Genomic DNA, 24,299 nt, shown 5'->3' on the forward strand with positions numbered 1-24,299 from the left:
GAGTCTGACCATGTAGAGCTTTATATGTTAATAATAGAATTTTAAAGTGACTTCTGAATTTTGCTGGAAGCAAGGTGTGATATGTCCAAAATGATGCCAATGTTCTTGGCATATTCTGATTCTGATATGTTTTGATATTGCTAGTGAGTGAGCTGATGTAACGACTGACCTCTCTGAAGAAGTTGCTACCAAGTTGCTAAGAACCACAGTTTTAGGCCAGAATTCAGATGGAGGGAATTTGAGTGAGGCACTGAATGAGAAAATACTGTTGTTAATATAGTGGCATGGTCAGAGATGTCTAGTAGGACTAAAAAGGAGTATTCACCTCTATCCGAGTGTCTGACTGCCATTAGTAATATTCAGTAATAGAGTTTTAGTGCTGTGGTTTCATCGGTAACCAGAATTTATCAAAGACATTGTTTCTCTTCACCAACTGAAAGAGGTGATGAATGACAACTTTCTCAAGGCTTTTTAAAAAGAATGGCAGTTTGGAAATGGGTCTGTAATTATCTAAAACAATGGGATCTAGGGAGGTTGTTTTTTGTTTGTTTTTTTTATGTCAATTGGGCTGGAAGACATGCACATATATGAGACTATTGATAATAGAAAAAGTATGTGTTAATATGGGCACAACAGAAAACTGAAATTTCAATCTGGCATTCAACAGGAAGAAAGCATGGACAGTCTCTTGGGGGCGGGTGGATTTAGTAGGTCAGCAGAGCATACGCTGTGCAACTTTGAGACAAGTGGTGATGGTGGAGCAGCAGTATTAGCATGTTAGTGTGGAAGAGTAAACTGTGGAGGCCAATTACATTAAGCATTTTCTGGTGTTTTATGCTTTCTATATACAGTTGTCCTGCCAAGGACAACAGCCCTGATTTAAACATGTTTAGGATGTTAGATATTAACTAAGAGTAACACAATAAGCACCCTATCACTTATGACTATTGAATGGTAGTTGGAGTTTTAATGGTCAATGGCTTTTCTCCATAGAACACCAGGAGGCAGTTGGTACTCGAGGTAGCACATTTTTCACAGGAGTTTCATTTTGATAAGTGTGTTTTTTATGTGGGACATAGATTGTAGAGTGTAACAGGATAGCAGTGATTTTTAACATGTAAAAATAGCATAGTGATATGTGGCTAAACTCTGTGTGCTAAGGGGCACATGCGCTATGTTCTTCCATTAGTAGGTAGGTGGGCCAGAGGTAAGCGTGTGGCTAGGGTTCATGGAAATGATAGATTAAGCTATATTTCATATAAGATGTAAATCTTAAAATATTTGTTTATTATCCTAACCTAACACCAGATTTTCCTTATAAGAAAACTATGTTTTGACTCAGTACTGCTGATTTCACATATTTTAACTTAGTAGCAGGGTTAGAGAAGGGGTCTCTTGCCTGTGGTTGAAGAACAAAGGCGTGGTGGTGGAGGAGGAGGAGGTGGGTGTATGAGACACAAAAGATGAGAGGCCTCCAACAGTACACGCTCGTCTCTTCAGCAGCTGAGGTAATCCACATGCTAGCTGTCTTCATCGTATTCACAGTGGGGGCCATTAAAGTGTCCGGCTGGATGACCATTTATCTATTTAGGTTTGTAGGCTGGTTGGACAGAAGCTGTTGTGCAGACTGTATCTATTCATTTCCCTAAAGCAGGTTTAGGGCAGATTGCCGCTGCACAGTTGCTGGGTTTTGTGTTTATTTTATTACATTTAGTACCAGTCTTCATTAAGGTGTTACAGTGTGCAATAACGGGCACCTCAGGGTATATGTGTGTCCTAAAAGAGGCGGATCATGATGTCCTGAATACACTGACCAAACGGTTTCTTGGTACATTGCAGGTTTTTGTTTATTTTAATTTTTTTATGAATTTTTATTGTGCTTTAGATATGTGCTTACCTATAACTGTCAAACAGAGCAAACACCAATATTTAAGACACTGTACAGCAGTCTCATGACAGCAGGTGAGTAACACTACTATAAAGTTTCTTTCTGTCTTCTATATAATTTCCACTCGCAGTTGCTCTGTTTAATTGTAATCTTACATAACTATCTACTGTGTGTTGTTGTTGCTATTATTATTGCTAAAATAATTCACATTATTGATAATATTGCAATTTAATTTTAAAGTCTTCTGTGCAAGTTTGATTGATGATGTGATCATGCCAGAACATTTTTGTTCTGGCTTGCTGATGGCCGTGTGTGTGTGTGTGTGTGTGTGTGTGTGTGTGTGTGTGTGTGTGTGTGTGTGTGTGTGTGTGTGTGTGTGTGTGTGTGTGTCAATAGCAAGTAAATACACAGTAGTCTCCAATGCTCTGCTTCATACTTGTTTCAATTTGTCGAACTAACAGATGAAAGCCCCCAGCCCCCTTCGCTGCTTTGTGTGTGTGTGTGTGTGTGTGTGTGTGTGTGTGTATGTCCTGTTTGTATCTGTAGCCCTACCTCTGCCTTTTCTCTTTTTAATCATCTAAATATGCTTCCCCCTTGCTTTCCCATTTCTCGTCCATTCTCATATTTTCCTCTGTTATCTTTTTCTCATCTGCTCTTTTATTCCATCCAGTCTGCTTGTGTTTCTCCTTCTTTCTCCCCCCCCCCCCCCCCTTTTCCTCCTTTCCTCTCCCTCTAGCAGTAGTTGTCAGTCAGTCTTTGACAGCTTTCTCTCTCTCCCTCCTCTGTCCTGACGTCACTCTCTGTTTGCATAGCTATTGTCTTACAACGGCTGCAGTAACAGTGGCAGGAGCTTCCTTGCCAGATTTTCTTTTTTCACTCCCTCTTTTTAGCTCTCCTCTCCCCAGGAAAGACTCTCCCTCTCCCCCACAATCTCACGGTCTCTCTCTTCATTAGTAAATCGTACAGTGGAATGAGAAGTGAGAGAGTGATGGAGAGGATAAGGAGGAGGAGGATATAGACTGCAGAAAAGCAGAGATGCAGTAGCTAGCCACAACCACTTCTCCGTGTCTGGATTTGCTGCGGCTGTGAAGGATTTCTGCCAGTTTTTATTTTATGTTTATTTAGTACTTGATTTAATCCTCCAAAAGCCTCCTTTTTTTGGCAGCTGCACTAGCTGTGTGTGTTTGTGTGTGTTTGAAGGAGGGCTTTTAAAGCAGCAACGGATAGCGGAGCTGGGGCATCTGGCTGTCTGGGAGGCAGCGACGGCCGGCTGGCTGCATTGTGTTGCTTTGATGACCCCCGCTGTGTAGCTGCCTGCTCATCAACCTCCCTTCTCTCTCTTTCTCTCTCACCCTCCCCTTTCTCTCTCCTCTCTTTCCTCCTCCTCCTCCTCTCTCTCCATCACAGCTCCCGGCCCAGCCATGTTCGGCACTGAGTCCTCATGTAAGTACCATCACCATCCTTCCGTCTGCCCTGTGTTTGTCTTTGTTTATGGACCTTTTATATTCTTGTGTGTGTGTTTTATCTGAGGATGAGGAGGAAAGGGAATATGCTAGCTTTCCTCTTCTGTTGCGTTCCATCTTTCCTCATCTCCCTCTCCTCTCTTGTCTTCTTCCTGTTTTGCGTCCATGGTTGCTGGTGGCAGATTGCATGGGGAGAAATCTGGGATCTACCATTTTAGCACAGAGGGTCGGCACTACAAGCTAGCTGGACATGCTGACTGAACCGCCTACCCTGTATTCTCTCTGAGCCTTACAGTGCGTGCATTTCAAATTACCACAAAAAAATGACCTCCCGTCTCTATGCATTTTCTGTCCTCTTCATAGTAATAGCTTGCTCTTTGAATGAACATGTGTTCTTGTGCATGTTTATGTGAGTGAGCATGTCGGAAGATGGATGCTTTGACCAGAGTTGCATCGTCTCCAGAAGCATCAGTCTGCGCTCTGCTTCTTTTTTACGGCTCAGTCAGATCGCTGCGAGGTGTGAGCTTAGCATTTCCTGTCTTAAATGCTACTGAATCAAGCATAGCACACTGCTCTTCTATATGTATGCACGTGTGTCTTTGGACACCAATCAGCCCCTCACCTCCCTCTGAAGTGTTACTAGTGTTGACGTTAAGGTGAGCCAGTGTACTTGTTTCTCCCATTACAAGAATCCTTTTTGCTTAGATCAATACTGTGATGGCTCACTCTACTACCTGCTCATTGTTTTCAGAAGGCCTGAGCTTATGTCATTGATCCTGTCTTGATTGCACAGTCGAGGCTAAAACTAACTTGTTGTTTTGATGTGGGATCATAGCTTGCATGCACACCGGCAATTGCACCAGGAGTGGTTTAGGAGCCAAACAGTAGAGCCTAATCTTTGTTTATGAAATGTGCAGCTGATTGGATGACACTGTGCAATATCTTGTAATGGCTTAATGTTGTTATTGGTGGAGTTTTATTTATTTATTTTTTAAAGAAATTAAAAGTGGAGATCTTTAGATTTACAATTGCAGGCAGTCATTTTATGAATCAGAAAAGAAGCAATAACAACTTAGATGAAACTTGTATAAAATATACAACTCCTGCTAATAGTTTAAAGTGTGCTTAGATGCTTAACATGTCTGACCTACCTTTGAACATGCACGCCATTTCCAAGGAAACATATTAATGGAAATGTTTGAGCATGCAAGCATAGACATATTGCATACTCAATACACACATGACTATCAGTGCTTGGTTCATCTGAAATGACTCCAGGTTACAATGGCAGTACGTCTTTAACTGGCAACAATCCTCTGAGGAAGTAAGTGGTGCATCCAAAATGGGGTTATGAAAATGGAAAATACACTTATTTTCCAGTGGAGGGGAAAAAGTTAATAAATAAGATAACACTCTAGTCATTGCTTTAAAGATATACATACCAGTCATGCTTTAGTGCATAGTCAACTCCTGATGGTGCATTTCCATCCAGGGAAAAGCCCTGTAGTGCAGTAGGACTGTCTGATTTCAAATTAAATGGTGTTGTAGCTAACTCCCGCTTTAGATAGTAATTTGTATTTCTGTGCTTCATTACCTTTTCATTAGATGTAATAATTTTATATCAGATGCAATTCTACTTGGCTGTAGCAGAGATGGTACCTGTGACCTTTATTTGGCAGCTTCTCCTTGCTGCCCACTATTCTCAGTTCTGTCCCATTTTGACACAGGCCTGCCAGTCTTTCCATTTTGTCATGTCTGCAGTTTGATACAGGTCGGTTAGTAAAGCATTACTGTGTGTTTTTTTTTTTTTTTTTTTTTGTTTGTTTGTTTTTGTTTGTTATTAAACAGTAACTCAAAGGACATAAGGCTGCATTAAATCTACAGCAAATCCATAACACAGACGAGAGGAGGTCAAGTATGAGTATAGTTCTGATCAGTTCACAGGATATGATTATAGGAGATCATGAGCACAGTGTTTGCTTTTCTTTATGAAAGGATGTACACTTATTTGACTGACGTTTTTAAAATTACAAGTCAGAGCTCGCGATCGTAAACATGCCTTGAACAAACACATTTGCTAACTGTTGTGCTTTCCTTGTGGTCATCATACTCGGCCACCTGGCAAATTAAACTGGAAGTACTATCGTGCAAAATTTGGCCAATCCCACTGATTCTTGTTTGAACAATACTCTCACCAACACAGTGTGTATGTAATGTTGGATGTGGATATTCTTATTTCAGCACATCTTTGTAGGAAGTCATTCGTGACTTCTTGAGTGTTTCCTGACAATAAGCACAGACAGACTACAAAAACACAACGTTCATTCAGCTCTTTAGGTTTAAGTAATAAACTCAACAGTGTTTGTTGACATGGTTAAGCGGGACCCATTTTTATAGGCTATTTCCTTTGAAATAGCTTTGTTGTGGAAACGGCTTGGGTCCAACAAACACTGCAACAGGAAACAAACCATGGCAATTTTTAGTGTTTATTTGAAACACTAAAATCGTCTCTGGAAATCCTTTGTATAAGATCATTTTTATAGGAAACCATCCTGCAATACATGGAATATCTTACTTTATCTCTTATTTTTGGGGCTAGATGAAGCTTTCATTTCCTTGTGATCATCTTTGGTATTGGTTTCAAATCATAAGCTAGTTATCTACTGTAGACACTTGGACTTGACAAAGGCTTGTCAAGTCCCGTTAAGCTTTCGCAGCAGACTGTGTGGCTGTGAGAAAGAACTCAGGGGTGTCTGATTTGCGTATTGTTCAGAAGATCATCTCCTCTCAAGTAGGTGTAGAAGGTAAGAGGAACAAAAACTTCTAGATAATCCTAATTTAGAGCTCAAATGTAAATGGCTTTATCCTTTTTTGGTTTTCGTTTTTTTGCAGTGTTTTACTGTTTTAAAATGAGCTATATTTTGAGACATCGCAGTTAGAGTGACTAGTCTATTTTGAGCTCTGTGCAGCATTGACATTGTAGGTCGGTGTTCAGGTTTGGTGGGAAATGTGCCGAATTGCTTTCTGGCTCTAAAATCTGTTCTCCCTTTCTAATAAGGACAGATGGTAGCAGGAGAGAAAAGCCTGGGAAATCACTTCCAACATGTTGGTCCTCTTCAGTACAGCAAAAGATAAATGTGCACCATATTTATTGATTCTTGTTATATAAAGTAGAACTAATTTGGCAGTACATGTAGGATAGTATATGGATGTGACAGCTGTAATTTTTCTGTATCTGCTTATTCAACAATTTTCTTTTATTTATTTATTTATTTATTTTTTACAGTTGAGCAAAAGGAAATGTGACTTTATAACAGGTGAACAAATACAGATAAAATATGTGCTAATGCAGCAGAAGTCTGTTTAACCAGACTAATATTTTTATATCATGAATGAAATTTTCCCAAAGGTGTTATGGAAGTGTTGAAATATACTGGCAATTCCTCTCAGTTTTCAACATCCACCTGGATTTCTAAACTTATGGACCCGCAAATATCAACTACTTTGCACACTTCTGTGAACAGTTACCTTGTGTCACAGACATAACCCCCCCCCCCCACACACACACACACACACACACACACACACACAGATAGGACTCATTTGTACATACATTTGACCTCAATAGCTGTTACCTTCCTGTCCCCTTCTTTTCAGCAAAGTAGGTTTTAGATAATGGTAACTGTGTTCTGCCTTCCTTTTTTGCTCTCGTTTTGGCCTGTTTGTTGTAGGGTGCTGTGAGGAAGTGGTTCAGTAGTTCTACAGTCAGTCTATACTTGATCAGAATTGAGGTCAGTACGTACAGCTTTCTAGATTGTATCACTTCGTTCAGTAGCCTTGAGACTAATTATTGTATGGTGTTAAACTGTCTTAGGAGGACATGATGATCTTATCATGGATGTGAACTCGAAGAAATCAACAGTGGCATAGGACTGTTTCTATTGGCGTTATTATTACTTTAATAGTCCTTGGATTTAAGAAGTAAGAAGTAAATGTCTTGAGACTTACTTTGCTGTGGACACAGAAACCATGGACAAACAGTGATTCTTGTTTACAACTTTTTTTTAATCTCCATGGATGTCCATATGGAGTATTGTGCTCACCATCACTGACTTGGAGAGACAGCTGACAGACTACACCAATCATAGCTAGCTTTCACAGTGACATTTCTGGTATGTCACTGTGACGGTATGTAAGGAACAAACTGTTGGAAACAGGAGTGTAGATAAACTAACACTGGCTGTCTTGTGTTGATGTAGATGAGAGACTCTGGGTCCTTTTCAAAAGAGTGTTCGCTCCATTACGGAGTGTGCAGAAGAGTGATTTGGGCATTCTTTTGGTCAATATTACAGTGAATGTAACAAAAAAAACCAAGCAAACATGTAGATGTAGGATATGCTTATAAGTAACTATGACACAGTATAGATAACTTTTTCCCCCTTGATGATTTTTTTTTTTTTTTGTCCAGATGCTCAGATATGTCTTTTCCTATGTTTCGAACATTTGTAACGTTACCTTGTGTCTCGCATAAGTAGCGTACATGCAATGCTAACTGTAAGAACATATTAAGCCTGCAAAGATTTTCTCCCAGGTTAATTGATAATTGATTGTTTATCGATCTAAGTTCATGGTAAGTTTGAGTATATATATGTGATCAATACTTTCAGGGTGAATTGTGAACCTTGGCAGCTGTTTGTTTGGAGCATTTCTTCAACATAAAACACAGGGATAACCATTAGACATGATGACTTACAGAAAAAAACAAATGGGGGAAAAATGGCTTGAAGTGTTATGGTAGCTGAATTGCAGAAGGAATGAGCATTTTTTTTTAAATTTATTAAGGACACACTGATGCCAGCTGAATAATTTCACCCTCAAATAGATGACCACAAAATGCCAAAATACTGCTTTCTGGAGGATTTGCTGGTTTCAAACCAGTATTTCTTTAAAAGTGCTGTTCAGACAGTTTTTATCTTTTAAAGGAAGCCTGTGAAACCAGCAGATAAAGGACAAACACATGAGCCTCTGTATAAAACACTGATAAAAGACTGGCACGAAGGGAAAATGTGAATTTTGTGTTGCTACCACTTCACAAATACCTCAGTGTTTCTATAAAATTGAAGCTAATCATTAAAATCTCTACCAAAATATTTGTGCTGTGTAACCATTTCCACCCCTTCATAATGCATAAGGCACTCTTTGGCCACATTCCTGCTTTGCCTGAAATCAATAATCATCACCTGGGCTTCAGATACATTTGGGATCAAGAAGTTATGATACCAAGAAGTAAAATCTGTTGGAGTATTTCTGTTGTTTGTTGAAATGTCTCTGTTTTCTAGTCAATGTGGTGTCGCAGAAACATAATAGCTTCCCTCATGACTGCTCCTGCATCCATCAGTGGATATTAATGAAGTACACTGGCTCTCTGTCAGTCAAGACATCTGAGGACAGGCCTGTGCAGCAATTTAAATAGCATAGTAACCCATCTATTAAGATACGGATACTTTATGAATGAAAAGCCAGCAGACAGTGTGAGACTTCTGCTTTTCTTTTCTAAGTTACTTTATATTCACAAAATATTTATTAATGTAAGTTTAACTGTTTGATTTCCTGTTCTGCACTGACTTTAGCTTCTGAGTCTCTTTCTGCACTGGTTGTATTTCTCCTCCCACCAACTTCTGTATAGTAATAATGACTTGTAACTGTTCTTTTAGGCAAGTAGCCCAGCTGAGAGCTATAAGCTTTGCAGAGCAAGCAGCCATGTATATGAATCTTCTCTATGTTTATGTACTTATCAGTAATAATTTGGGTCACATTGTCAATGGAGCGTCGATCCTTTGTTTTATGTAGCGCTATCCACCCAAACATAATCCTATGTTTGTTATGGACTCTGGAAATAGCTTCTTTCTTTCTTTTTCTTTTCTTTTTTTTTTTTTTTTCTTTTTTTTTACCCCTCAGCCATATAAAACGCTGATAGAGTATTGTTGTCATCCTGTTGGGCGGACAGCGTGGACACCATGGACACCCAAGTATGTAGAGGCAATAACTCGGGAACAAGACCATGTAGCATTTTTGAAATTCATACCATCTGCTAAAAATCTTGGACGAGTTTCAGTGACTTCGACCTCAAGGTCAAGGTCAGAGATCAAATTTTCTGAAAATCTTATGAATGCAGTAACTCAAGAAGAATATCACTTCGGATTTTCAAATTAATCCCATTTGCTAGGAGGCTGGGGGATAGTACTGCCGGCCACCAGTATTTTTATAGTGGGGAAACCATCCCTATCCCATATGTTATAACATTCAACGTCACCTAATCACTAGCCTACGAAAAGAAATGTTGTAGCCTTGCCTGTGCGACTCGCATCAAGAAGTGGCCAGTGCCCTTCACCAGCCTATCAGGACAGCGTGTCATTAAGTCCACGAATATTTAGCTTTGCATTTGCTCTCATTTTGCATTCTGAAGATTTTCCCTCACTATACCCAAATCCTGGAAACCACCCAACTGATTAGTCCAGGAAGCAGCCACTAAACTTTTTAACAATGATCCTCTATTGGTGAGAGAGTTTACCCCCCAAGTAAAATCAAGGGCCAGAAAATTAGCAGAATTTTCTACTCTGAGAGCTGTTTCAAATAACCTGATCAAGACTGATTATTTGACTCTGTGTAGACATTTGAAGAACTAGTACTTTTGTAGGGTGGCTGGTAATAGAACCAAACAAATATATTTGTCAGAGTGAGAGTCTGCTTGGCACCCCGGCAATTGCCAGCGACTGGTACATTACAAAACAGCAAATGTGTTTTGTGTTTCAAATCTCACTACTTCCTCTCTTCATTGGAATGTTTGTTTCTAACATTTACCATGAAGCAAAATGAAGACATCCTATACCAACAGAAGGGTACAACAGTGAATAATTGAGCCAGTTGTAATTGATGAACATAATTCATTGGCTTTAAGTAAACATTATCAACATATAAACATATGTCTCATTATTTTTTAAAAAAGTATTGTGCTGATAGAACAGAACAATCACAGATTTTTTTGTTGTTTCTTATTTTTCCCTGGCTTTGGAGTGTAATGCAGCACATGAGGATAACTGTTCCATGTGTAGTTAAGTCTGTTGCTTTTTAAGGGGCAGCAGTATTTTTCAGCATGCAGCAAAAACACTGAGTAGGATTTTAAACCCCTGATCAGAAGGTCTATGGCATTTCTTTGGAAGCTTAATGTTAAATTGCCAACAATATCCCTACTAATAAGGATGAGCTCATGGGAATGCAGCTGGCATATGTAGGTATGTTTTCATTGTGGGAGGATTGCTTTGGGCCATACCTTAGTCAAACCAATCCATCAGTGTGTGTTCTTTCATCAGTGGTAATTTTGGAATACTTTTTTGTTTTTTTTTAAAGCTGGATATTGCTTTGGCTGTTTGCGTGAGAGGGTCACTTTATCTTTCAGTGCAGTGGTGAGCCACCAATGGCCTTTAACCTCAGGAAACTTCAGGTTGTGTATTGTTTTTGCTGTTCTATTGTCCGTGCCCAAGAGCAGAATAAGGTGCTTACTGAAGATGGCCATTTGATGAAAGCACTCTGACGGCAACCAGCTGTCTCTGTTGCTGTGGTAACCCCCGTAAGAACAGCAAGACGGCAGAGTGATCAGGTTTCTGTGGTAACTGCTGACTACTGCTATTTTGGTCTTCTGAGCTCATATAGTGGCTGGAAGTCAAGAGAGCTAAAAATGAGGCTTATTGTAGTTAATGGGCTTTCAGTAAGGTCTTATATACCATGAAAGCAACACTAATGTATTTGATTGGATCATGACCTCTGACCCTAAATCCTTACTAAATAGGTGCAAGGCCCAGTGGTAAAACTATTGCCTACTGTTGTACAGCCAGCACTACAAAAGAGGGATTATCCAGTACTGCCATAGAGACCCCATACTAAAGACTTAACCCAGGGGTGTCAGAGATTGTATCTCTAAAGGCCACACTGGGAAATTAGAACCAGATATCCAGTTATCTTTTTTATTAAACAAAACCCAAAACAAAATTTAAAAAATTCCCCTCTCGCCCCTGCAGGCGGTGATTATCCTTCAAGCTTGGGTCCTCTACCAGAGGCCTGGGAGCTTGAGGGTCCTGCGCAGTATATCTGCTGTTTCTAGACCTGTGCTTTTCTGGACAGAGAACTCTGATGTTGTTCCTGGGATCTGCTGGATCCATTTGCCATTGCCGTGCTCAGGGGTCACTGCATTGAGTGCTCCGATTACCACTAAGATCCCTGTTGCCTTCTCTGTTGAGCTTTTCGTGTTCCTTCTTCCTGATGTTGCTATCAGTCGGTATAGCTACATATATCACTATGGCCGTCTTCCTCTGCTTGTCCACCACTACTATGTCCAGTTGGTTAGCCATCACCAGTTTGTCCATCTATATGTGGAATTCCCACAGGATCTTAGCTTGGTCGTTCTCGACCTCCCTAGGGGCCGTCTTCTGTCTCGCCATTTTGACCTCCGGACTTCCAGGTCATATTCAGCACAGATGTCTCCAGTTGACTACACCTGGAGAGCCCAACATTTATGATAAAAACCTAAATTGACATGCAGACAAGAATAAAGTTTTCAAAGTAATAATTGTTCGTGCATATTTCCATTTTTATTTCAATGTGACGAATTAGAATATAGAACTGCCATTTGGTACACTTCTATGCTTTGTCAGAAACATATATGTGAGCCACTAAGTTTAAATGACCACAGTCTATTGTTAAACGATTTGACTACGTGGTGCGTGAAATTGTGTAAAAAGCCATTTAATTGCATAAATTTAGCCATTCTTTTTTTTTTTTTTTTTTTTCCAATTTGTGAAGCTGGCCTTCCTCAGTAGTGTTAATCTTGCTGTTTTAATAGCTGCTTTATTTTTTTTCTCTCTCTCTGCCTTGTACAAAATGTACATTTGCAGACAAATCAAGGCAAACAAAGAAATAAAGGAAAATCAGTATTATGGAAAATCTCCACAACAGCAAATACTTCTATTAACCCTCCAATGTCAGAACTTCCTATTCCCTGACAGTTATTGCCTCTTCTGCTTTTGTGCTTTTTTTTTTTTTAAATTTTAAATACACAGAGAACATTCTTGGATATTTTTAAGGTCCTCTCTAAATCCAAGATATTGTTAGATACATCATCTATTGTTATGTTACCAACCTTATCACATTACTAAATATCTGTATATGGATTTAAGGCTGGTTGTGAATGTATTCAACAGACAGGACCAGCTCCCGGGCCATTTGCTGTTGCCATCCTTAACTTCAGCATTGCATAGCCTGTGCCAACAGAAACACAGCTCAATATCCTGAGCTTTAATAATCAGAGACTTGGCAAGAACCAGTAGCGGTGAGGTAATTCTGCATCTCTTTAGTTTATTCTCACCCTGCTCTCTTTTGCATATTGCTGAATTTATTTGAGTACTTAACTATGTTTGTTTTTATGTTCTTTGGTGCTTAAAGTGCCTTCATCTCTGGTATGTCAGCAAATTTGATTCCCACCAGAGTCACAAGATAGGTAGTTGCTGGTGCATTTGTGGCTTTAATTACAGTTGGTGGATAATTTAAGAGTATCCTTGATATTAATTTTAAGTGGTGACGTATTTCTTTGTTATATTTTTTTCTGCAGTTGTTAAGAGTTGAATTGTTTAAAGCATAAAATATTCTGAACATTGACATACACTATCAGTGTTAGTACTGGCGTTCAAATTCCCATGGTGATCATCCAATTGAAAGCTTCTTATCCCTCCAAATCCCTGGTTGTCTGGATAACGTTCACCTGTAATTACTCCAAGAGAACTCCGAAGGATGCAACTAACCTCAAAAACCAAGCAGGTTCAGTGTAAGCAGAGTCAATTTAATGAGATAAGCTGGTCCCTATGCTGTTGGTGGGTGAGATGACGCATTATAACATGACTGTTTTTGGTGTTCACCCTCCTCCATAATTATTATGTGTGCTTGGCTGCTGATGAAAAGTATTTTTAGGTTACCAGAATGAGCTTGAATGGGAATAAGGCTTGAAGCACAATGGTATGGACAGAATCTCATACCAGTCTGTGCGAAGATTATTTACCAGTTCACTTAAGGGGCAGGTAAACATGGTGGAGCTTTGCTGTCTGCCACTAAAAGAACAGACTCACAATGTACCCGGGGTATCCTTTAACTTACCTTATCTCTATTCACTTACCTTAACATTGCCAGTCAGGATAAGCGGTCACGAGAAGCTGGTTATCAACTCACTAAATTAACCCAGGGTTTCCAGAGCTAGGTAGGAACACACGTATGAACTTGAGTGAAATCTCATACGTAATTCATAGAGTTTAATAATATGTCAGCCCACCCTGACAGAGTCGAAGCTATAACAGCTTCAACTCTTCTGGAAAGGCTTTCTGTGTGGGAATTTTCGACCATTCTTTGAGAAATGCATTTCTGAGGTTGACACTGATGTTGGAGGCGAAGGCCTGGCTCACAGTGTCCTTAGTCCCAAAGGTGTTCTATCAGTTTGAGGTCAGGACTCTGTGCAGGCCAGTGAAGTTCTTCCACACCAAACTCCCTCATCCATTTCTTTATGGGCCTTGCTTTTTGCACTGATGCACAGCCATGTTGAAACAGGAAGGGCCCATTCCTAAACAAACAAATTTGGGAGCATGAAATCATCCAAAATGTCTTGCTGAAGCATTAAGAGTTCTTTTCACTAGAAATAAGGGGCCGAGTCCAACTCCTGAAAAACAACCACACACTATAATCCCCTCACCCCCCACCAAACAGATAAGTACCATTCTCATGGCAACCGCCAACCCCAGACACATTCGTTGCATTGCCAGACAGAGAAGCATGATAACATGAGGGCCACGTGAAGTTTGGAGGTCAGTACTGATTGACTCTGAAGAAAGTTGGTGACCTCTGTGGACTATGCGCCTCAGCGTCCACTGACCCTGCTCTGTGATTTTATGTAGCCTACCACTTTATGGCTTAGTTGCTGTCATTCCCAAACATTTGGGATTTTGTGGAGCTTTTTTTTTCTTTCTCAGAATTGTGGTAAAATTAGTATTTCCATCCTCTTTATCATCAGGGTAGTATGGCCATAAGCTATACGGCCTTCCAATTCATCCATGTGAGTGTGTGTGAATATTACATGAAAATGCTTAGGTGTGTATATATAAAAGCACTGTATGAATGTGTGTGACTGGGTAAATGAGACTTGTAGTGAAAGCACTTTAAGTGCTAAAAACTGAGTGGAAAGGCGTTGTACAAGTACTAGTCCATTTACTATTAATCAGACTCTCATTACGCTTAGTAGTGTTTGTTGCTCGTGTTTTGTAAAGGAGCAGTGCGTTACTAAATCATTGGCGGTTGCTATCTTTTGTTTTTGTTTTGTTTTTTTTAATCATTCCTCTCTGTGGATCCTCAAGGAAGCACAGTAATAATTGAATTGGCTCAGCAGCATCTTGTAGAGGAAATCGCTGCATTTGTCATCATCTTGTTCAACCATAAACGTGATATTGCAGCTAATCTTGTCAGCCTTTTAATTTTCCATTGCTTTCCACATCATCACTCTAGTGTTTCAGCAGGCTGAAAAAAGAAAGGAAGGAAGTGCCTCATGACCCAAATGTTATTGAATCTAATAAATTGATCAAGTGAGAAATTATGCCTCTGACGTGAGCTGATGATAATGTTAAACCGTCCCCTCAACAGCTTTGTGGGGACAAAAATATTTAAACCTGAGTTTTCTCCATTTAAAATGGGTCAGTGGCCATTTTGATAAATGGCATGATACTTGGCTGAGGCTAAAAGTAAAAGGGTATAAGTGTGTGTGTGTGTGTGTGTGTGTGTGTGTGTGTGTCAAAGAGGCTGCTGCTTAAATTAATTTGTATTAATTAAAGTGTCCCTGTTTAACAGAAAATAATAATTTCTTTTGTATTATTAACAGATTTGAAGGGTCTTCCGTATCTCTAAAAGATTGCTTCATCCATTTTCCTGTAGGGTCATTTGGGGTTGTCATGGTTACCTCTGCAGGAGGAGACTAAGGAGCAAACCTCCCCCACCTCCCTTTATTAAAATCCATGTTATTGATTGGCTGGACTGGCATCTTCAGACTCCCCTTTGTACTTATTCTGCTGGTTTACTAGAGGAAGAGGAGGACAGAACTGGCTCACAGTTGTGTTGCCCTGCTGTCATTCAAAGACGGGCCCCAATCAAGAAAACGTGACCAAACCAGAGCCCTCACTAATAAATGTGCTCTATGAAAGCTGACTAGCTTCTGATTAGATGTGGGTATTGATATGGACTCCCAAAGGCTTTGGTTTTTGTTCCTTTTCTTTTTGAAAGAGCAACAAAACATCAGGTTTAACCAAAAATATATATATTTTTTTTACTTTTTTGAAGTAGCAAATGTTAGTGTGCTGGTGGCTCCAGTGGATATGTCAGTGGAATGGAGGGTAAGTTATCTGGTGCTGCTTTATTTGGTGTGCAGCTGACGGGCTATGTGTAGTCAGGAACTGTATGGCAGCCGTGTTTCTGATCTTTTTCTTTGCACACGGCCTTTATATTGTATAGCAGGTGGTCCTGTACATTTCGTATTGATATTCATGAAGTGGACTGTTTGCTCAGCGCGTGGGTGAAGGCCTGCTGATTTTGTGTGTGTGTGTTATGTTTTAGTTGTGTATCTGTGTGTGCTTGTGTGTTAGGAATATGCGAGCTGTTGCTGATATCTGTGTTTACAAAGTGGCCTGTTGTGGAGGGCTTAATAAGCCTTGTTTGGTGTTTTTTGCTTTTGTGTGTTTTTTCTTTCTGCCACCTGTGCTTGTTTTTCATGTATTGCTTTTATTCTCTAATGATATTAAAAAAATATATTTTAAATGGGGAAGAAGGGTTATTTTGATTGTATCAGCATCTACAAAGCTCCTGCACAAAATCCCAGTTGTTGTAAGATTACAACAGCAATTGCCTTGTCCATCAGTTATTCTCCTTTTTTCCAGTTGCTTTATTGACATGAACGGAACGCAATGTTAATGCCAATGCGTTTAAGGCCTCCCCAAAGCAGTTTTGTATGTTGCATTTTATTTTAAATCTTTTTTTTAAATGAAGATAACAAATCTTGTAAAACAATGATCTTCTAGGTGCTTAAAAAGACACTTAAAAAGCAGATTTTCTGCTGGCATCTCTCTGGAAGTTTTTATTGTTTTACTTTCTAGTCTTCGTGTAAATTATGCTTTCTCTGATTTAAAATTATTGGCTTTTTTGATATTTTGATTACACACTTGTAAATTAGATAAATATTTCTGGGCTGCTGTGTTTAAGTGGCACCTTAATGACTCTCAGTTTTTGTCCTGGAACGGGTTCTATATTTATGTTTGGATGTTGAGCATTATACAATACAAATATGGATACAGTCTGTCTTCTGATTAATAGAGACTTAGTTGTTAGATCTTTTTTCCGCGCAAGGGAAAAGTACCAGTTTGGCTCTACGTTCTTTGTTTCAACTGTTTCCATAGATACCCAAAATAAATTCCTCGTATGTTTAAATGAGTTACTTTAACTGTCTCTGTCCTCGGTTAACACAGTTCTTAAGTTTGAAGATCATTAATTTTTCAGTGCTGATAATAATCTAACATGTATGCACAAATGGTAGCTACTGTGAACATTTCTCTTGGCAATAAGTAACAGAGCCTTGTTAGAAATAACACTAAATAAGCTCTGAGCTATTCATATAGCCTGGAATTTTTTTTTTCTGCATTAAAGACATATAGTCAACCCTGCACATTTACACGAAGGTAAAGCCAAAATCTCAAAATCATGGACCCTGTTACACATGCACTTTTGCTGCGGTGAGCGATGTCCATCTTAGTCAAAGGTCAGCAGAGGTAGTCGGACCAAGACAAGCTCTCCTTCCCAATCAGCAAGGGCCTGCAATATGAGCCAGGCTATGAGGCCCTGCCTAATCAGCACTGCCAACTAGCATTTCAAGCATGAACAGCTGAGCTGCAGTGACTTACAACATACATTGGGATGCAGGCAGCCTCCAAGACCCTCCCAGCTTTGTCTCATGCCACCCGCAAACTGCTTCTTACAAGAAAACATGAGATTAATGCACGTCTTTAAGCACAGCCATCACCCTGTTACAGCAACCTATTCCCAGTGCTGAAAGTTACAGCTCTGTTTTTAGATTAAGTCAACTAAACTATCTGAAAATGTGTCTGTATTGCTTTTTTTATTCCCAGTGCTAATTCAATATGCATTTGTGCATCTTAACCCCTTCCAAGCTCTTTAAACGTTTTAAATGTAATCAGCAGTTCAACAACATGAAAGAAGAAACTCGTAGGATACAGTTCAGCTCCATATGTGAGCAGTAAAGCTTGTCCCCAAGAAACTTGCCACTTCTTTATTCATTTACAAAAAGGGGTGTCCATCTAATATTAGCAAGGTGTACCTGATGAAATAGCTGGTGATTTGAGATCTTTTTGACCAGAGTACAAATACAATGCTATTGCATTGACATAGAATTTTTCAGGTATCTGTTCTCTACTTGTTATACCACAGATAACTTTTTACTTTTACTCCCTACATTTTTACACAAAAAGCTGTACTTTCTACTTCTACATATTAAAAATGATTTTCTACTTACATCTACAAACAGGCTCGTTACTCTAGGTTCAGTGGAATCATTTATAGCATTTATATTCACTATAAATGGGGTGGGGGGGTTAAGTACTTCAGTTGTGGTTTAAGTACTTCAGAACCTAAATAGTGCTTTTTTAAGTTAACATTTCAATCAGCTCAACAAAGCTTGTTGCACGCTGTGTTGTGTGAAGGTGCGGAGCTGTATGTTTCAGGGAGAGAAAAGAATTCAAGCTAACTTTAGTCACAAAGACAAACGATGTAAGACGTTAGACAGGACAGGGGAGTAAGAAGCAAGGTTAGATTTAAAGGACTGAACAGTGAAGTTTGTATGATGTATTTTCAATATTGTGAAATGTCCTGTAAACAAAGTAAGCTATACTAACTTTGTGTTACTCAAATGTCAAAACTACTGGGTAGTTTAGTGCTGGATTGCACAGCTTGTCATACTGTGGTGAGTTTGAAGCATTGTCTTGGACTGATGCACAGTGGGTGTGGTCCTCATGGTTATGCTAGGCTATGTCAAGTGTAGCAGAAATGAACTTGAATTTAAGCTGATGATGCTCAGACTCATTCACTGAATTCCACCTTTATACCAACTGTATACCATCTAGTTAAAGACAGTATAAACAGTATAGTGTCAGTGTAGGGGATGGACATCAGCCAGGACGGCTTACAAAACGTCTTGTTAAATTCAGTTGTGTAAATCCTGTATGTTTTCACTTTTACTTGAGTAAAGTTGCTTCAATACTTCAACTTTTACTGGAGTATTTTTGTTGACCAAAGGTTCTTTTTGTCATCAAGCTGAACTAAATTGCGTCTTTGAGAAAAGAGCCAGCATTGTAGAGGAAATAGGAGTTCTTGATTTATGATGCAAAGATAAGAGAAGACAACTTGAGAGCTTTGTACACAAAAATACATTAAAAACATGACAGTTTTATCTTGATATTGTTTTAAAAAATTATTGGAAGAAAAGATATTGTTGAAATTAAAATTCCTAGTGCAGTGTATGTTGTATGTCATAAATAAATGTATTACTCAAAGAATCAGAATGGGATTAGAGCGATCTGTCGACACAGGGGTCAGCCATGCTGTTTTGAAAGTATTTTAAAAGGACAGAATATTGATAAGATTGCATGCACCGATCTGAATCAATTTCCTTATTGATGTCATGATCAGACTGTGTAGTGTACATGATGATTTTTATAGGTCTTCACTTGGAGCACAGAAAGTAAAGGTGATCTGAGACGTAATACCTCCTACTTCCTGGATCTGGATCAATTAAAAAAATGAAACATTTCATTAACTTAAATAAATAGTAACTTGTTTGGCTACAGACAAACCACTATGGAGAGAACAAAAATATTTGCATGAGATTAAGGTGCTGCAAAAGCTGCACTTTGATGAACAGTGCTCATCAGACTTAGAAGCTTAAAATGTATTTGACCATTTGGAAGTGGTTCTTTATTATCATCCTTCAAAAAGGATCAGTGATTTTTATTTAAAACACAAATTAACTGACGTCTTACTTACTCTTTCTTTTCTTGTAACTGATGGACACACATTGTGTATGTGCGTATATGAGATAGAAGACTGCGTGTATGTCTGAATAGGCGTGTTCACGTGTGTCTCACGTCATGTCTTTTATCATTCAAGTCAGGCCAGCAGTCTGCCAACTGTCCCCCCTCTTCAGTAAAGGTCACATCTCTTGTTGTCTCCAGTGACATTTAGTCCTGAATCTGCCTGATAGAATTTGTCCCTCCAATTCATCTTCTTACTCTCAAACCCGACTCTCTCGCTATTTTCTGGCTAGTATTAACTCTTGGTAGTAATTGTAGCAGCCAACGAGGCTAAAGGAAAGTGCAGTTAGAGCATGAAGTGTCACCGGGTTGGGTCATGGCAATGTAACAGAAATAAAATTAGTGTGTGGAAGAATTGTCTCCTCACATTGAAGTTAATTAGTTTAAGTAGGATTTTGATGATTAATAAAGTTTGGAATAATGTAGCGCTTACTCCCAGCAGGACGTGGAGCGCATGGACTGGTGAACTAAGCATGATTTCAGTCAAGCTTCATGATTGTAGTTAGTTGCAGAGCGATGTAAATGAGAGAACCTTGTTCTGCAGATCAAATTAAATAGCTGTTAAAACAGAGGTAATGTGAGTCTGACTAGCTGAAATCAGTGTCACAATAACTCTTACATTTTCTGAGGAGTAAAAGCTCTTTTCTATCTCAGCTTTTTGTTCTTTGACTTGACTACAGCAGCTTCCTATAACCCTCAGGTCATCCTCTGTCTGAAATAAGTTGTTTCAGCACCTTTCCCTTTAAATAAACTTCTTGTGATTCGCCTCCCCTCACAAACTAAAAGGTTAAACAGCAGGTGGTTGTGGACTCTGACTCTTATCTGCTCCCTTACAGAGTGCACACTTAGGATTACTTGTAAATGCACTGATCTCATCATTTTAGACTTTGGTAAATCAAAATATACCAGCATTTACATAATGCTTTTCTAGGCCACTTAAAGCCCTTTAGACGATATGAACTATATATGTTTTTACTGTTTATAAAAAGTTGGGGAGTTTTTGTACAAACTAAAAATAGATCTACCCTTTAGTTACCGGTAACAAAAACCATTTCACGTTTCTGACAGCCAATAAATCCAAATCCAGAATGATGTAAAACAGGGATAAATAAATGTTGTATTCTGATGTCAAGCTTTAATTGTTTTGGGAGTTTGAATGTGTGACATTTGGATTATGAATATACTAACACTGTATATTAGTTATGGCTAGATTTATTGGCTGGATGAAGAGTGCTTTTCCAGCCAGACAGCAGTGGTTGAGAGACCAGACACTGCAGACTTACAGCAGCTGCTAAGCCTGTTTTTCCATAGACCTAACTGAAAGAGCTTCTCTGCTGGGATGAGAGCCTCCACTTCACTGCAATGAATAGCTGTCCAGCTGCACTTAATTTATGCACGTGTGTGTTTCTGAGTGCAAATGAGGCTGGGTTTCTGAATCTTTTGTCCGCCTTTCTTATCCTCCATGTGATTCACAGGAAATTAACATGACAACCCAACCAAAATACAGTACCTTGCCAGTATGGCATTGTTTACGTCAGCTAATAAGATCTCTAAACTTTACACCAAATGCACGAGGGAGATGTCCTGCTTTGTCGCCAGAAAACAGGATGGTATTGGAAAATTTGCCATTCAGTGTTTAATTACAGCCTTGAGTTCTACCAACTATTTAAAGATAATCAACATGGTGATCGATCTTTAAATAATTTTTATTTTGTAGTAAGTCCCCGGGTTTTGCCCTTTCCCTTTAGTTTTAGCTAAAGTCCACGGTCACTCCCTGCCAGGCTGCGGCAGGGAGTGATTTATCATTTATCATTATGCAAGTTTGTGGAAATAAGTAATTAAATGACAATCTTTTCTTAAGTTGGGCACAATTTTTCCAAATTCTATGGGTATTCATGATCTCAGTATCAAACAGAATAATTGAGATTATGATTTTTTTATTTTTTTATTCTTCTGTTATGTTTGTTTAATCATCAACTTCAGTATGCGTGGAGAGTGGCGGTACAAAGAGCAAGTCAGCAGCTGATTGTGTGGAAAGACTTACCTTTACCTACAATCCTCAGCCACTCCGTAGTGAATCATTATTTTATGTCTGAAACGTTGGCTTGAGGCTAGTGCTGTTTCCTTTTCTTGGATTTAATTTTTAACCAAAAAAACTTTTTCACACATAGCCGAGGCCTCTGGCTTTTTTGCTCCTTAATTAAAGGTGCTAGATTTTTAATTAAGGGGTGTTAACTCGCTACCATTTTGTGAGCATCACCCAGTTAGCAGTTATTTCCCAAAATAGTTCAATATTTTTTTTTCCATTGAGTTCATTTTTGCAATGATCCAGCTCAAATTTGCCTTTTTATTTTCCTCTGCGCTGTCATATATAAACCATTACAATGGTGGAAGCTCATATTAAACATGGCCAGAAATAATGAGTTCAGTACAAGTATTCTCCAAGATCCAGGAGCCCAAGCTTCAGTCTGCAGTAATTGCTCAGTTTCTGACAGTCTGTGTAGAAACTTGATATGATCATCTGAAGTATGGAGGTCCTCCTACCTCGTGTTTGTCTTTTGTTTGTGAGGGGCAGCATATAAAAAGGAAGCTGCCTTAAATTCAAGGTAGCTTTTATAAGGGATTGGAGCTAAAAGGGTTGTTTTAGCCTGTGGATGACCTGAAGAGCTAAACGAAGGCCCAGTGAAAATAATTAAGGATTATGAGTGAGTAGAAATGTCACAGTTCACAATACCAGCTGTCGCTTTTGTACTGTAACACCGTTCTCAGAACAAAATGGCAAACAGAAGGCAGAGGACTCTTGGGGTTTTTCGTTGACCAATCCTAACCCTTTAAAATTTAAAATTCAGCTTGCTTATCCCTTTAGGTTCTATATTTGGTTCCATTTTTGCGGTTACACTCGACAGCACCTGCAAACTAACAAGCTAACACAGAACACACCAGAAAGAAAAGTTTATACTGAAGGTAGATGGTTTCAGCGCAGTTGTGAGACCTCCCATTTGCCCATGAGACAACATCTATTTTCAAAGAACAAAATTTGTGTTGTCATTTTGAAGTTTCATTTCAAACACCAGTAAAAGCAAAGTTTCAGACAGAGCGCAGAGGCATCAAGAGTGGCTCAGCTCAAATCTGCAGCACAAAACACACTGTTTCTTTGAGCCCAATCCTAAAATGGTACAGCTGTAATGGTTAGTTTAGTTTTTATGTGCAGTCAGTTTGATGGTGGAAAGCTGTGCTGTAAGATACAGGCGAAACACATGATTAAATATTGCTTTCTAATGTTTCTCTTCTTCAATTTTTTCTTTTTAAATCGAGCCTTCTTATCCCATTGAGCTGTCATTTCATGAGAGAAGAGGCTAGAAAAGATTTGTAGATGTAAGAGTAAGAACAAAATTTAGTTGGTTTTTGTTAGTTCGTTTTTAACTTTAGTTAAACTATAGTTTAACTATAGTTTTTAATTATAGTTAAAAACGAACTAATATTACTGGAGGCTATCAGGATTCAGGCAGTGTGGCCATCGTCTTGTTAAACCGTAATCAGGGTGTGTTGTTTTGCTGGATGGCTGCTAACACTTGTTTGTGGACTGACTGAGGGTTTTATGTGAACGAAACTGTGTCTGAAAATCAGTGCTACACACAGTGAATCTGAAATGACTTACTGTATACAGTGCACCCCAAATATACAGACATGGACAAAGCTGTTGATACCCTTCCACAAATCAGACCACAGTGATCTCCAGTACAATGATCTCTGTATTTCACAATGACTCGTCTGCATTTGCTCACACGGCTCACTCTTCCTGAGTAACTGTCAAGGGCTCTTTTGAGGGACGGTGTCTCCACACTGCAATTCTCAGATCTTTCACATAATGTGCAATAGAAGGTTAAGATCCCGGCTCGTGGAGGGCCATTTAAGAACTGTCCAGTGTTTATTTCTCAGCCTTTCTTGAGTGCTGTTAGCTTTTTTGGTTTTGGACCATTATCCCATTGCAATATTTTTCACCTTGGTAGCCTTGGCCGTTCATTGTGCCCTGGACAGGTTCACTGTGCCAGATGCCCCAAACCCGCCACCCCCACCCCTTTCAACAGTGAGGTGTTATTTTCTTTTAAAGCATCATTTTTCCACCTGTAAACATAGAACTGATCTGAGTGGCCAAAAAGCTTCAGTTTTGTGTCATCAGTCCAAAGGACTTTGGGGCTTGTCAACATGCATTTTGCTCTTGTGTCTTTTCTGTCAGTAGTGGAGACCAAGTGTAGTTTAAAATGTGATGGATGGTGTGATCAGAAATGACGTATGTTGACCTTGGAGTTCAGCTTGAATGGTTTTGGATGGTTTCTTTCCATTTCCACATCATAGGAGGTTGACTGCAGTCCCATGAACCTTATACTTTGTAAGAATAACGATAATTGTGATCACAGTAACATGAAGCTGTTTGGACATGATCTTATAGCCTTTACCATTTTAATGTAGATGCTTCTTTCTGAGCTCTGCAGACGGCTCTCTGTTGCTTTCTCGAGTCAGTGTTCTGGTCAAACATTTAAAAGAATCAGAGAAGATCATCAGGCATTTGAAGTTGCACAGAGGTCACGCTGCTGATCTTTTCGGTAAGGTAGTTGAAGATTCCTTCCAAATCTGCTGCTAGTAGAAAACTATGGTGCATGCGGTTCTAGCCATTCCCCTTTTCCATATTTAATCACAGTAATTGGAGTATCCACAGAT

At 39.2% G+C, this 24,299-nt stretch overlaps 1 protein-coding gene across 4 annotated transcripts in view; it reads left to right on the top strand.

Moving 5' to 3' along the window:
* LOC146383100 (suppressor of tumorigenicity 7 protein homolog) overlaps window positions 1–24,299 on the top strand; it is a 55,452-nt gene that overhangs the window by 15,318 nt on the left and 15,835 nt on the right. For 2 of the 4 annotated variants that reach the window (XM_084934262.1, XM_084934264.1), the window contains exon 1: window positions 2,689–3,331. The exons of 1 other annotated variant lie outside the window; for it this stretch is intronic. In XM_084934262.1, the coding sequence (XP_084790388.1) occupies window positions 3,310–3,331 (22 nt within the window). In that variant the 5' untranslated portion in view covers window positions 2,689–3,309. Of the gene's footprint in view, window positions 1–2,688; window positions 3,332–24,299 lie in introns of those variants that run through there. One more of the 4 variants, XM_084934263.1, reaches the window with a different exon arrangement.

Source organism: Perissodus microlepis, chromosome 7, assembly GCF_051167445.1.
Source record: "Perissodus microlepis isolate ML-2025 ecotype Zambia chromosome 7, ASM5116744v1, whole genome shotgun sequence".
In the NCBI taxonomy this organism is placed as follows: domain Eukaryota; kingdom Metazoa; phylum Chordata; class Actinopteri; order Cichliformes; family Cichlidae; genus Perissodus; species Perissodus microlepis.